Source organism: Peromyscus leucopus, chromosome 20 (genome assembly GCF_004664715.2).
Source record: "Peromyscus leucopus breed LL Stock chromosome 20, UCI_PerLeu_2.1, whole genome shotgun sequence".
Classification (NCBI taxonomy): Eukaryota; Metazoa; Chordata; class Mammalia; order Rodentia; family Cricetidae; genus Peromyscus; species Peromyscus leucopus.
The window spans coordinates 61,673,345-61,686,622 of NC_051080.1; the positions used below are offsets into that span (position 1 = coordinate 61,673,345).

Here is a 13,278-nt window from a genome sequence, read left to right on the forward strand (position 1 = left end):
ATAGAATATTAATATTAATATATTAACATACTATATTGCTTTTATCATATGCTAATATAATTAATCAAATCAATTAAATGAAATATAATTAAAATTAATATGATATTAATTATACAACAATAGTATAAGTTTATATTACTATTAATATTCCCTATAAGTTTTTCCAGCAGAGAAATGTTTTGTTTTCTAATTTTACTATTATCTCAGAAAAGGCTATACAATATCTTGCTTACAGAACAATAACTGCACAAAGGGATGAACTAAGAGTTAGTTCATCTGATAGTCTACCTGTTTATTATGTATTACATACTATGCTAAGTGACTCAGAGATGAGCATTTCTTCTTACCTTGAGGAATTTAAGGAACTGATAATACAAATAACAACAGTGGATGGGAAGTGATCTATGAAGTCATTTAGAGTGCTCTATGATTACAGGGCATTTGAGAATCATGAGGGGCTTCCAAGGAAGGCTTTGACCACAGAACTAAACTTATTGTAGTAGATCTGAGAAGGGGGAGTTATGATTCGGGGAGGATTTGGATAGTAGACAGAGCAACTGTAGACAGAAAGTGCATTTCAGGAACAAAATTAGCTTGAGTTTATTTTTAGATTTATGTACTGGAATCTTATGTTAGAAATGCTTTTGTATTTTATCTCAGATGAAATAATTATAACTATGAACACCTTTTATCTGTATCCCCCTTATTGAATGATGACTATCTTTTTTAATCAGTTCCAGTTACAGATGTTTGATATCATTTGCTCTACATCATGGGCCAGTAAAGACAGATGCTGTGAACTTCCCGGCCTGGTAAGAATTCTTTCACCTCTATCAGAATTAAAATCTATGATTTCTTTGGAAGTGAGGGGCTGTTTATCAATATTCAAACCATAGGCAATTCCTTTTGTGTTGATAACTAAAATCAGTAAGTTTTAATAAATAGACAGAAAAGAAGAAATCAATAAAGCCATCACATATGATCCCACGTGGTTTGGTATCACAGATGTTATCGACACACAGTCCAGATGCTTTCAAACTTCCTGCTTCACAAAGCTTCCTAGGCCAAAGGAAATACTTAAAAGTTCCACTTATGAAATGTTTAGCTGTAAGCCTCCTGCTTATCCTAGCCACTCAGTAGCCATAGGAAAATACTATGCAGGCATTGAAAGGAAAATATGACATTTCTGTTTGATTCTTGATTAATGATGATTATTAGTGAGCAGTGTGTGTCTACTGAACGTGGCAATGTTTCCATGTGTCGAGGTTAGATTATGCCTGTTCCTCACTTCCTTTTACACACGGATTTGCCCCATGGTCTTGCTTTTCATCATAGCAACTACTGAAAAACTAGGCTTGTAAAGACAGGACACCAAAAAGATGTTTCAAAATATGCTGCTGAAATTGTAGACTGCTTTTGTTTATCCATTTTGTTCTGTGAGGAGGGTGTCATGTCATCCAGGCTGTACTCAAATTAACTATCTAGTCTAGTGTCCTATTTAGATTTGATTGTCAGTTTGACACAGCCTACAGTCACCTGAGAGGAATCATCTGGTTAATATTAGCCTGAGAACCTATCTATAGGGAGTTGTCTTGACTGTTCATTGTGGGAGAACTAGCTCACTAAAGGAAGTACTATCACTAGTCAGCAAGTCCTTAACGCTGTAAGTTAGGTTACCTTAACTCCAGGTGAGCGTGGGTTTGTGAATGAACCAATGAACAGACTCAATGTGTGGTTTCTGAGTCAGGTTCCTGCTCTGACTTCTCTCAAAGTCAGCTGACATAGACCCTCTCCTCCTCTAAGTTGATTTCTTCAGAATGTTTTATCACAACAGCAGAGAGGATGTGACTAAAACAAGGATGACCTCGAACTCTGACCCTCCTGCCTTTACCTCCCAAGTCCTGGGATTTTAAGGTAGCATCCCCATGCCCAGAATGAAGCTCTGAACTGTCTTGAGCTAGTTATATACATGAAGTCCAATGGATACCAAATGTTGCTTTATTTTCCTTGATTTTTTAAAACATTCACAGTGTCAATAGGAATTTAAAAGACTGCCCCGGGCTATCTTGTCCCACAGATTTGGTACTGTAGTCATCATCTGTATAATTTGACACTATTAGAAAACTAAGCATTTCCCACTATTCTCTCATAAAGTATCTATAAGTCTACATGTAAGCAGAGAGATCCATATCTTAGGATCCTCATGGAAAGCAAGCTAATGTAGGAGGCTCTGCTGTGGCCAGGCAGTTAGCATATCTTAATAATTAAACCCGCATGATAAGAACAGTCAAGTCTTTATGAAGTCCAGAGGATTTGATGCTAGAACCAGATTAAAACATTTATTATAGGCAGTAAATTCCTGGAGGCCTGTTTGGGGAAGCATGTAACTCATTCTTTCTTCATCCAGATAAGTTTCTAAACTAGTGGTGAATTAAACAAGACATCTTTGTGTTAGCCATAAAGGAAGATAGGTTGGGAAATGGAAGAAGAAACAGAATCTCACGTTGCATCAAACAAAAATGTGGTCCCTAGTGCCCCTAGGAAGGACCTAGGTCCTTTTCAGTACTTTTCTCCTTGCTTTATTCATTGAAGGCTTATAATTCCATACCTGGACCACATATCATCAGCAGTAGCAAAAACACCCCTGAGTCTTTGAAACAGGAAGCCTGGTACCAAATTCATTTGAGGGGGGGGGGTCTTTTGGAATACTTAAATTTATGTTTTAATCTAGCCTACAAAATGTTAGAGCAGATGAAATATGTTAGCAGGAGATTTGAACGGAAATCTTCCCCTATTGTCCATCATTTAAAGAAAAGGATGTGAAGACCGGTTAAACCGGTCATTGGTTTAGCTGTTTTGGGGGGTTTTTGAATATTTGAGAGACTTACTTTCATCTTGGTTATTTATTGTCTGTGCTCTGTTCCATCTCACCCCACTGTCCTGTGAGGTCTCAAATGATGAAGCCCCTTCCCATCTACTCAATGGGACTGGTGGACGCTAAGTCCTATAGTGCCGAGGTCCTTTTGGCATCTGCTCCAAACGGGATATTTAAAAACTGTACAAGGTGGTTACCAGGAGTGCTGCCTTGCTCTACATTGGAGTAACTCACTTGGATTTATTCAGCCTGACATTACCAATCATTTTCTAACATCACCTGTCAGTAAATATCCTAAGAGAGGAGAAGAAGGACCCCTACCCTAAAGCTTCAGGCCCACAGTGTTTTCTTAGTTTCAGCTACAAACCCTGGTGGAATTGTCACAGGACACAGATGTGCTTCAACAGTTGTAGTTCTTTGTTTTAATGTTCTTACTCTTTTAAAACAGTAGTTTTGACTGAGCCTTTCAACAAGGTTTCTTTCATTCTTTAAAACAGAAAAATGATGTCGTGTAATGAAAGTGTTGAAGGCCTTTAGTTCATTGCTATTCTAGATGAATTAGATAGAAACCAAAGTATCCTCTGCTCTCTTTTTTCTTTGTTTCTTCATTTGGATTTCTAAGCCAGTTTCAGCAAATCCCTCTAAAGTTAGGATAATCAATGATACCTATGGTCCATGCTGCCTCCTTACGGAAGACATAGTGCAGTTGGGAACCTTATAGTATAATGTTCACTTAAAATTTTAAAACACCTCCTAAAGTATTTTCTTAGAGTTAATAGAGCCATTTATATAGACCGTCTTGCTCACAACTACTCTTTATTTCCCTACTCAGAGGGATGAAGAGTCCTGCCCAGACCTTCCACGTTCCTGCTCTTGCTCAGAAACTAACGAAGTGGCCCTAGGACCAGCAGGCCCCCCAGTAAGTCTTGCTAGCTCAGCCTTGAATGTTCTTCAATAGCGTTAATGCCATCACCTTGGGTCTCACATGTGCTGCCTACTGAATTAAGGGGCTGTTACCCACTTAATCTTAAGTAAACTTAGACACATCTACAAGATGATCCTCTTCTGACCATGCCATCAACCTTCCATTGCTTTATGTGCAAAGTCCTCCCTTTAAGCCACCGTGGTTTATCTTCAGTGTGAGTGTCAGTCCTTGGACCCCTGCTTATAAGATTAGCATATCGGCCTGGTGATGGTGGCACATGCCTTTAACCCCAGCAGAGCCAGGTGGATCTCTGTGAGTTTGAGGCCAGCCTGGTCTACATAGTAAGATCCAAGACAGGCGCCAAAACTACACAGAGAAACCCTGTCTCAAAAAAACCAAAACAACAACAACAAGATTGGCATATCTTCTTGCTGCCCACTCTGTATAAAGATGTATATGCGTTCTGTTGATGCTATTGAGCCATTTTCAAGTAAACCGGCGCACCTCTTGAAATAAATTGGAATTACACAGGGGGAGTGTTAAGTCAGTTTCAGTGCTCTTCAGTCCTTTTGTTCAACTAAGAAGTTGTCTGGTGTCACCCACACTCACACTGTTCACCTCTCCATTTATAGAGCAAGGTTGTCTGTACAGACTTTAGTAGGAGCAAAACCTAGGTAAATTGAATGACACCATCTACACTGTATTCATTTTTAAGGTGATCTAGTGATGCTCTTTTCTATTTATTATAATTCTTTATTTGCTTTGACAAACAGATTTATTTAAATGTGTTAGCCAATTAAAATATTCAGAGGACACATGTATTGTATGTAGATGTGTGTTTACAAATGTGAACAAATACATAAAGAATATATTCACATGTTTGTTGTGTAAATAGATATGTCTAATAAAGGAAATTTCCACTAAAATGGCACAGTTGGTGCATTGATATGTCAGAACATCTTGGGAAGAAAAACAAATGATTGTAATTTCAGAAACAGTAAATTACTTTTATTTCTATATAAATAGTTGGAGTTGAATTGTTGATTTTTCATTGGCCTTTTATGAAGTTATGGTATAAAACACACATAATCCCATGCCAACTGAGTATTTTATTTTTTTATATGTGAACCAAAGTAGCGTTATAGAAAGCTCTAAATAAACAAATCATATAAGGATTTTTAAGGTTTAAAAGGACCTGGCAGCAAAGGTTTTTCTGAGGCTATGAAATGATCTGCGGGAAGGGCCAGAACTGGGTGGGGAGTTTCCAGCTGAAGATCGTGATGAACATTTACTGGTACACAATGTGTGGGCTTCATATAAAATAGCAGTGACCTAATCCCATATTATGAAGACAGATGAATAAAGTATGTTGTTTTGAGATTTGTTCTTGAGCTAATACTTAACATCTGTTTGCCAGGGTGGTCCAGGACTCCGAGGACCCAAAGGCCAACAAGGTGAACAGGGGCCGAAGGTAATGTGTTCCCTCTTTGTCTCTACTAGTTATCACTTTGGAGTTAGATGTGACTACCTTGTGACTGATAGCATCTTATGCATTTGTGACACTCATGTCTACAATTTTTACTTCTAATGCAGATGTGTTATTAAGTATTTAATAACTCAGTCAAATGAAAGACTTTTGGGACAGACAAGAATGCCAGTGTCTGTGTGGCTTAGTCTACAAGGTGGCCATACAGGTCTGTAAGGTGCTTCTCTTTCTGCATCTGTAACAGAAATATCTTAAGCAGGATCACACAATCACAATTCAGCCTCAGTCCCTCCCAGGAAATTTCCCACATTTTGGATTCCTTTTCCAGTTTTGCACTATATATAATCAAACACCTAGCTTTGAGTTCTATTCTCAGTACCCAAGGCCACCAAGTATGATGCTTCAGGTCATGCATTGCAGAGGCATCAGTCAGCCAAACTGACCAGGCCATGCAGCCCACATCAAAACACACATTTTTCTCCTTCGCACAAAGGCATCCTAAGGACTGGCAGAAGCCCAGCTACTAATTGGGTTCAGGCCTCATCCTCTCCCCTTTGGATCCTGGAAAATCTTTAACTGATCTATGTGCAGTGCCTTGACTTTCTGATTGATTCTACACATCTGTTCTGAGATTAATTTCCTGAGCTGGATTTATGCTTATTTAAAACTTTCAGCCATGGACCATGGCTTGGTCATTGTTGGCATCATATTCATGGCTCTTCATTCCTTCCTTCCTAAAAGATTTATTTTATGTGTATGGGTGTTTTGCATGTATGTCTGTGCACCACTTGTGTGCAGTCCCTGTGAAGTCCAGAATAGTCCAGAATAGAAGTCCACTGGATCCCCTAGAACTGGAGTTATAGGTGGTTGTGAGGCATCATGTGAGTATTGGGAATCGAATCCAGGTCCTCTGCAAGAGCAGCCAGTGCTCTTAACCACTGACTCGTCTCTCCAGCTCCTCCAGGTCCTTTCTAACTCAATTCTCCATCTCATTCTTGTGACATTGCTTCTCATGGTTTCCACAGCACCTGTCTTACTGATTTAGTGCTTCAAATACATTAATTCCACATACTATTAATTCATATAGAAGAGACCATTGCACTAAAGAGGAGTTCCACTTTAGAATTGGAAACAGATGATACAAGGTAGGACAAGATGTGAGCGTGAAAAAGAAGTAAATGAAAGAAAGCTGAAGACAATCAATCAAGTATTATCCAATTCAAAGACCATGGGATGTATGCTTTGTGGTTTATCTGTTCCATTTTCTGAGAGAGGCTCGCTGTTCCTTACGTGGCCCCATCTCTTACCATGCTGTAAGAAAGGCTAGAACCGAATGTCCCCTCTCAACAGGGCTGCTCTGGCTCTTTCTCTCTGTCACCCATGGCGGAGCCCAGGAGCTCCTCTGCTTTCTGGCTTCTCTTTCTCAGGGCCTCCCTCAGCAAGACCCCAATAATTTCCCCAACATTCTCAGTGGACAACGGTTCTAATGATGACTATGAATTAATTCTGATATTTGGTGACTGTAAGGCAACCCATTTTCTCTAATTATCTACTCCCACAGGATTGTCACCAGTATGGTTATTTCTGTGTGGCAGTTTTGACAAACAAAGGATACTGCTATGCAGTAGATTTTGGATAGCAGAGTATCACATAGCTACCTTTGTGAACAGTATGAGAGCAGATAAACTATACCACACACACACACACACACACACACACACACATACATGCATATATACATGTAGTGAAATTCCCAATATGTAATCTTTTTTCATTTCTAACACCAAGTAGATGATAAGAATTTGGATCAAAAAGCAGTGGTCACTGGTCTCTTCTAGTCTATTTGTTTTATATTGTAAAGAATAAAATGAGCCACTTACCTTCTGCCCTACTCACCAATAATACATAAATGATGTAGTACTAGACTATTACTGTTCAACATTCTAAGTGGTGTTTGTAAGTTGCCCCTTCTCAAGCACATTGCAATTTTAATGCTCTAGGCCTCTTCCACATAAACCTTGCATGCTCCTTATAAGGAGAGTTATCATTTGGTGTTCTACAGTCTCATTTCCTACACACTTCTCAAATCACGTGTGATTTCTCATCCCCCTCCAAGTCCTGTGCGGCTGTTCTCACTAAAGTCACCACATGTGACTAGTTCCATGGGCTACTGTTTAATGTTTATCTTCCTTGCGATCTCTGCAGTAGTTGACTCATTTGGCTGGCTCTCTGTTGGAATTTGTTTCCTCTTTGCCATTCTCTCTTTGTTCTGGCACTAACTTTCTGGCTTTTTTCAGATTCTTTCCCAGGCTTTCTCCCTCTCCATTCTAATTGTCATGTAATTTTAATCAATTTCTACTTTCAATGTAGAGTTTAAAAAATATTTCATTTTAATTTTATTGTATTGGTTTGTATATGGGTGTTTTGCCTACATACACATCTATGCACCATGTGCATGTCTTACCCTGATGGACAGCAGAAGAGGCCACTAGGTCCTCTGGAACTAGAGTTACAGACAGTTGTTACAGACATAGTACACACAGCTACTATGTGGGGAGTGGGAACCACGCTTGAATTCACTGAAAGAGCAGACAGGGCCTTCAGCACTGACCTGTCTTTCCAGCCTCTTTCAACATGATCTTACGACTTCATCTACAAGCATGTCATCAGCACTCTGTGGTCTGCACAGGTCAGACTTTGCCAGCATCCTCAGCTTCTGGACTTTTCCATGTGATTTTTGCCTATACACTAAATCTTGAGGAAACTTAGTCTGTCCTGATCACCTATCTACAGTCTACCCCATTAGCATTTTTTCCATATTCTTTGTCTCAAGAAATCCACTGAGCAATTTCACATTTGAGACGATTTACAAATTATACACTTGAAATTATAAATACAAAAGAAATCAGGCCGGGTGGTGGTGGCACACACCTTTAATCCTGGCACCCAGGAGGCAGAACAAGGCGGATCTCTGTGAGTTCAAGGCTAGCCTGGTCTGCAAAGCGAGTTCCAGGAAAGGCGCAAAGCTACACAGAGAAACCCTGTCTCGAAAAACCACAAAAAAAAAAGAAATCAGTATGTTGAAGAGATATCTGTACTCTTGTGTTTATTGCAATAGAACTCACTATAGATAAAAAGTGGAAACAACCCAACTGTCCATCAAAAGATGAGTGGATAAGAAAAAGTGATGCCTGTACTAATTAACCATTTAAGAAGGTCAATTGTAAAACATGGATGGACCTAGAGATAATTATATTAAATGAAATAAATTAGGCAGAGAAAGTCATGAATGATTTTATTCATATATGGAATCTAAACATTTTGTAGAAAATTAAGAGTAAAATAGTGGTTACCCAAGGCTCAAGAGTGGGGATGAAGAATGAGACAGAATTAGCAAATATGTAAGTTACAGGGGAAATAACTTCTAATATTCCACTGCATAATAAGGTCTGTAGGTAACAATAACATACTTTCTATTTCAAAAAGCTAGCAGAAAGGATTTTCAATGTTTTCAACACACACACACACATTTGAGGAGTTAGATGGTCTTACCATGGATTGATATATTGCACATGCATGTGTGGAGAAGAAGTACCATGTGGTACTGCATTAATTGCACAGTTGTAGCATGTCCACTACACAGAATAGGACGCTACCCAGGCACAGCGGATCATAATTTAATATAGGGATAGCTTTTGTTGTCATCAAGAAATTTGACAAGGATGAAGACATTGAGCAAAAATAGATATTTGGAGTCTAAGATTATTCATTGAGTTGTTTAAAACCCAATAGGGTCTGAAAGAAGTGAGAGCTACTGATGTGAGAGGGATGTCTGACTCTGGCCTGGATAAAGGGAAGATGGTTGGGAGCTGAGGTGCTTGGTGGCTGCAGAACTGCACTGTGGTGTTGCAGGGAGGTGGGGGAAGGAAACAGGCATGGGGGGGGGAGTTCTCAGAGAGAGGCTGAGGCTCCCCACCAAGGTGGGAACTGGCAGCAGGGAGGATGGGGAAGAGCCTGTTCATCCAGATTCCTTCCTAAACCAGGAGGGTGGTCCTGCAGTGCTTCCTCTTGGGGAAGTGTTGGGCAGTTGTGGCGGATTACTTGCTCACATAATTGGCATAGCATTCTTATTTGCAGAAACAAAATAAATATAGTTGATGAAATCCTGGTGTGTTTGTTCTGATGGCTTACTGATGACATTTTACCTGGGAGGTAAATCAGTTGAAGCTTTTGGTGCCTTGCTACCCTCTGAGCATTTCATAATTTAGAAGTTGTATTAAGAAATAAGTGTTGTACGCAAAGATGTCTTTCGGATTCTAGAGGATCTAACTTCTAGAGTAACATTTCTCTCTTGCTTCTAGGGACCAGAAGGCCCTCGGGGGGAAACAGGTCCTGCAGGACCCCAGGGCCCCCCTGGACCTCAAGGACCCAGTGGTCTGTCCATTCAAGGCATGCCTGTGAGTTATGTGCACATATTCAGATGGGTTTTTATTGTTATCTGTTCTCCATGAAGGCATATAGAATGAGCTTTTATATTCTGTGTCTTACCAATGAGTCCCAGTCCATGAGGAAAACATGACTGGCTGACCATTCATTAACTCAACCCACAATCCATTATTTGCTCAGTGATGGTGGTCTTTTGACAGACAGGTAAATGGAAAGGGCGTAAGCATGCCCACAGGATTGCACCTAAGGAGAATGGCAGGGCCAACATGGACAGCCTTTGCTTGTCCATCTAAATTCTTTCATAAAATCATTGTGTGTGTGTGTGTGTGTGTGTGTGTGTGTGTGTGTGTGTGCATATACTGTGCACAATGTGCATATACCGTGCACATTTCGTGGGTGTACTGAATGCAGGTGCAGGTGTGCATGTATGCAAGTGGAGGCAAGGGTCAATCTTGAGTGTCATGTTTAGGAGTCATCTACCTTGGTTTTGAAAGACAGTGCTTTTATTGGCCTAAAATGTGGTGAATAGGCTAGGCTGCCTGTCCAGGGATCCCCAGGGACCCCCACCTGTCTCCAGTGCCCCACCCCAGTGCGGGGATTACAAGCATGTGATACCATGCTCAGATTTTTATTTTTAATATGGGCACTGGGGATCAAACTTTGGAAGTCCTCATGTGCTTTACCCACTGACCTACATCCCCAGCCCTTGACTAAACTTTTAACATCTAGAAGGTAACAACTGTTATACCAATTTATTATTGATGTGTAGCCATTGTGAACACAGAAGAATAAAAGCCACCCTATGATTCCCTATTTCTACTTTCCAGTAGAATATAGTTCACTGAGTGGATTTTAGAGTTTAGATTGTGGGCACTAAATGACTATTTTGAAATATTGGATATCTTTGAAAAGAAATGTAATTTAATTCATTGAAATGTATGTGATTTTTAAATTGTAAACTATAAATAACATTTAAATATTCAACTCGTCCCCACATGTGTTAGCATTATCAGCTTGGCCATCTGGGACTGCACATGATGGGTTGGAATTGTTCTTGGACATAGACATCCAGCTCCGTAGGAATGTTTACATGGATGGCTTAGCATATGTGAGAAGTGAAATATGACATGTGGGTGTTAGTGCCAAGGCAGTTTACTGTTGAAACACTGACAGTATTTTGTCAGCGGATGGATGAACTGAGAACTTATGTCTGTGAACTAACTCTGTACTTTTGGGCACTCAGGGTATGCCAGGTGACAAAGGAGACAAAGGAGATGCTGGCCTTCCTGGTCCACAGGTATTATTTTTGCTGTTAGTCTTTTGCCAAGGACAGAAGCTTGAAGCTTCTGACATCAGCTGTGACCTTGCCAGGGGTGTCTGTTAATGACATTTGCCCATGTTCATGGACTGGTCTGGAAGTCATACTGATTGAGACTGGGAACATTTATTTCTCAGTAGGAACTTCTGGGTTGCAGTTTTGTGTCCCAAGGGGGTTCCCATTGTGCCAATGGCTTTGTTCTGAGACTGCGGTCTGTCCCAGGGAAGCAGACCAGCTGTTTCCGTAACTCTGACTCTCTTCTGTTCTTGTCCACCCTAGGGTGTCCCTGGAGGTGTGGGTTCACCAGGACGTGATGGCTCTCCAGGCCAGAGGGTAAGAATTTGCAAATATCGGTTGTTGGCAAGGTAGACTTCCTGCCTAGTCACTTTGCTGCAGACAGGTTTTTATATATGGGCACCAAGTTAGGGTTTGTGTATTTTCTTTTGTCAGTCTAATTTCTGTCTATTACGTAGTTATTTCCATTCAGCCATGTCTTCTATGTCCATTTCTTTCATCAAACTTACCCCAGTTGGCAGCATTCAGCTCCGAGTGCTCCCAAGCCTGATTCTTATTTGCGCTGAACTGGATCTATTGGCTTAGTAGGTTTTTCTAGGTTTTTGTTGTCGTTGTTTCATCCTTGAAGTACAGACCTAAAAGAAAGTAACAGCCACGTAAGTGGAAATTTAAGTAGTGTGGCTTATAAAGGACTCTCCATTGGTTTAGTATGTCTCAGTTATCTGTTCTTTTTACCAGCTCAAATAGACAGCCGCAAAGTAACATACAAAAATCATTAAGCAAGGTGTACGTTGAAATAATGGCATTTGTTTCATTGACAAGTTTTCACTAAGGCAGGTTTGGAGGGTTATAATTTATTGGGGGAAATTGAAAATTAAAACTTTGTCATGTGTTATGATGAGGTCAGATTTCTGTTAGGACAAAAGAATGGAAAATCAAACCAGGCTGGCAGGACCTGAGGATTCTCTGAGGAGGGGCCATTTAGGCTGCTGCTTGATTGAAAGACAGAGGTGACCAGGTGGATGAGGAAAAGAAAACTGTTGCAATCAGCAACTACATGCCTGTGTAATGTATAGGAATGCAAGTTTATTGTGAAATGCAGTCAGATTTACTCACAATATTAATTTTTTTTAACCTAAAATTTTGAACTTTAACATGAAGGAAATAAAAATTCACTCACTATGTTTTCAAGGGAAAGAAAAGCTATCTGATTTTTAAAAATGTCTTTATTTTAAAAAAAATGTTTTTATTTATTCTTTGGTAATTTCATTTGTGTACACAATATATTTTGGTTGTATCATTTCCCTACTTCACCCCCTTCAACTCCTCCCAGATACTCACCACCAATTCTCCATCCCAACTTCATAGCCTCCTGTTTGAATCCACTGAGTTCAATTAGTGTGGCCGGGATATGCATGGGTATAGGACCATTCACTGGATCATGGGCAACAGAGGCCACATCCCTAAAGAAAACTGTCTCTTCCCCAGCATCCATCAACTCCCAGTAGCCCCTCAGCTAGGAGTGGGGCTCTGTAAGCCCCTCCACCAAACATGTTGGCATTCTGACTGGCTTGATAATGTGTAAGTCTTATGCATGCAACTACAGCTGCTGTGAGTTAATATGTACCACAGCCCTGGCATGTCAAGAAAACATTATTTTCTAACAGTCTTCCCCAATGTCTGGCTATCCCAATCTTTCTGTTCCCTCTTCCATGATGTCCCTGGAGCCTTGAGGGGGAAGGAGTGTGATACAGATGTTCAGTTTAGATCTGAACACTACAATCAATTATTCTCTGCATTTTGACCAGTTGTACATCTGTATTAATTGATATTTACTGCAAAATGAAACTTGTCTGGTGAGTGTTAAAAGCTGAAGTAATTTATGGGCATAGAGGTTAATATTTATAAAACACTTTGATACCTAGTCTAAATATATAGTAGTAGGTTCTCCCCTAGAGTCTATGACCTACCCATCATGGGTTCTTGGTCCAGTTTACAAAACCAGGCATGAGTTCCATCCTGTTGAGTGGGCTTAAATCCAAACAGAAAATAGTTGGTTACCCTAATAACATTCATGCTACTATTGCATGAATGGGTGTATTTTGCAGGCCAGTCTTTAATGTAGCTTGCAGAGTTCACAGCTGGATCAGACTGTTGATGACTTTTCTTCCCTAGAGCCCACACAGTACCTTTTAGCACTCTGAAAGCTAGAC

The 13,278-nt window shown here is 40.1% G+C and overlaps 1 protein-coding gene across 4 annotated transcripts in view; it reads left to right on the top strand.

Annotated features, from left to right (window-relative positions):
• The window catches only part of Col14a1 (collagen type XIV alpha 1 chain), a 198,454-nt gene that overhangs the window by 141,764 nt on the left and 43,412 nt on the right, over positions 1-13,278 (top strand). For all 4 annotated transcript variants that reach the window (XM_028871912.2, XM_028871908.2, XM_028871910.2 and 1 more), the window contains exons 35-40: positions 735-812; positions 3,708-3,794; positions 5,218-5,271; positions 9,648-9,743; positions 10,976-11,029; positions 11,330-11,383. In XM_028871912.2, coding sequence (XP_028727745.1) covers positions 735-812; positions 3,708-3,794; positions 5,218-5,271; positions 9,648-9,743; positions 10,976-11,029; positions 11,330-11,383 — 423 coding nt within the window. The remainder of the gene's footprint in view (positions 1-734; positions 813-3,707; positions 3,795-5,217; positions 5,272-9,647; positions 9,744-10,975; positions 11,030-11,329; positions 11,384-13,278) is intronic.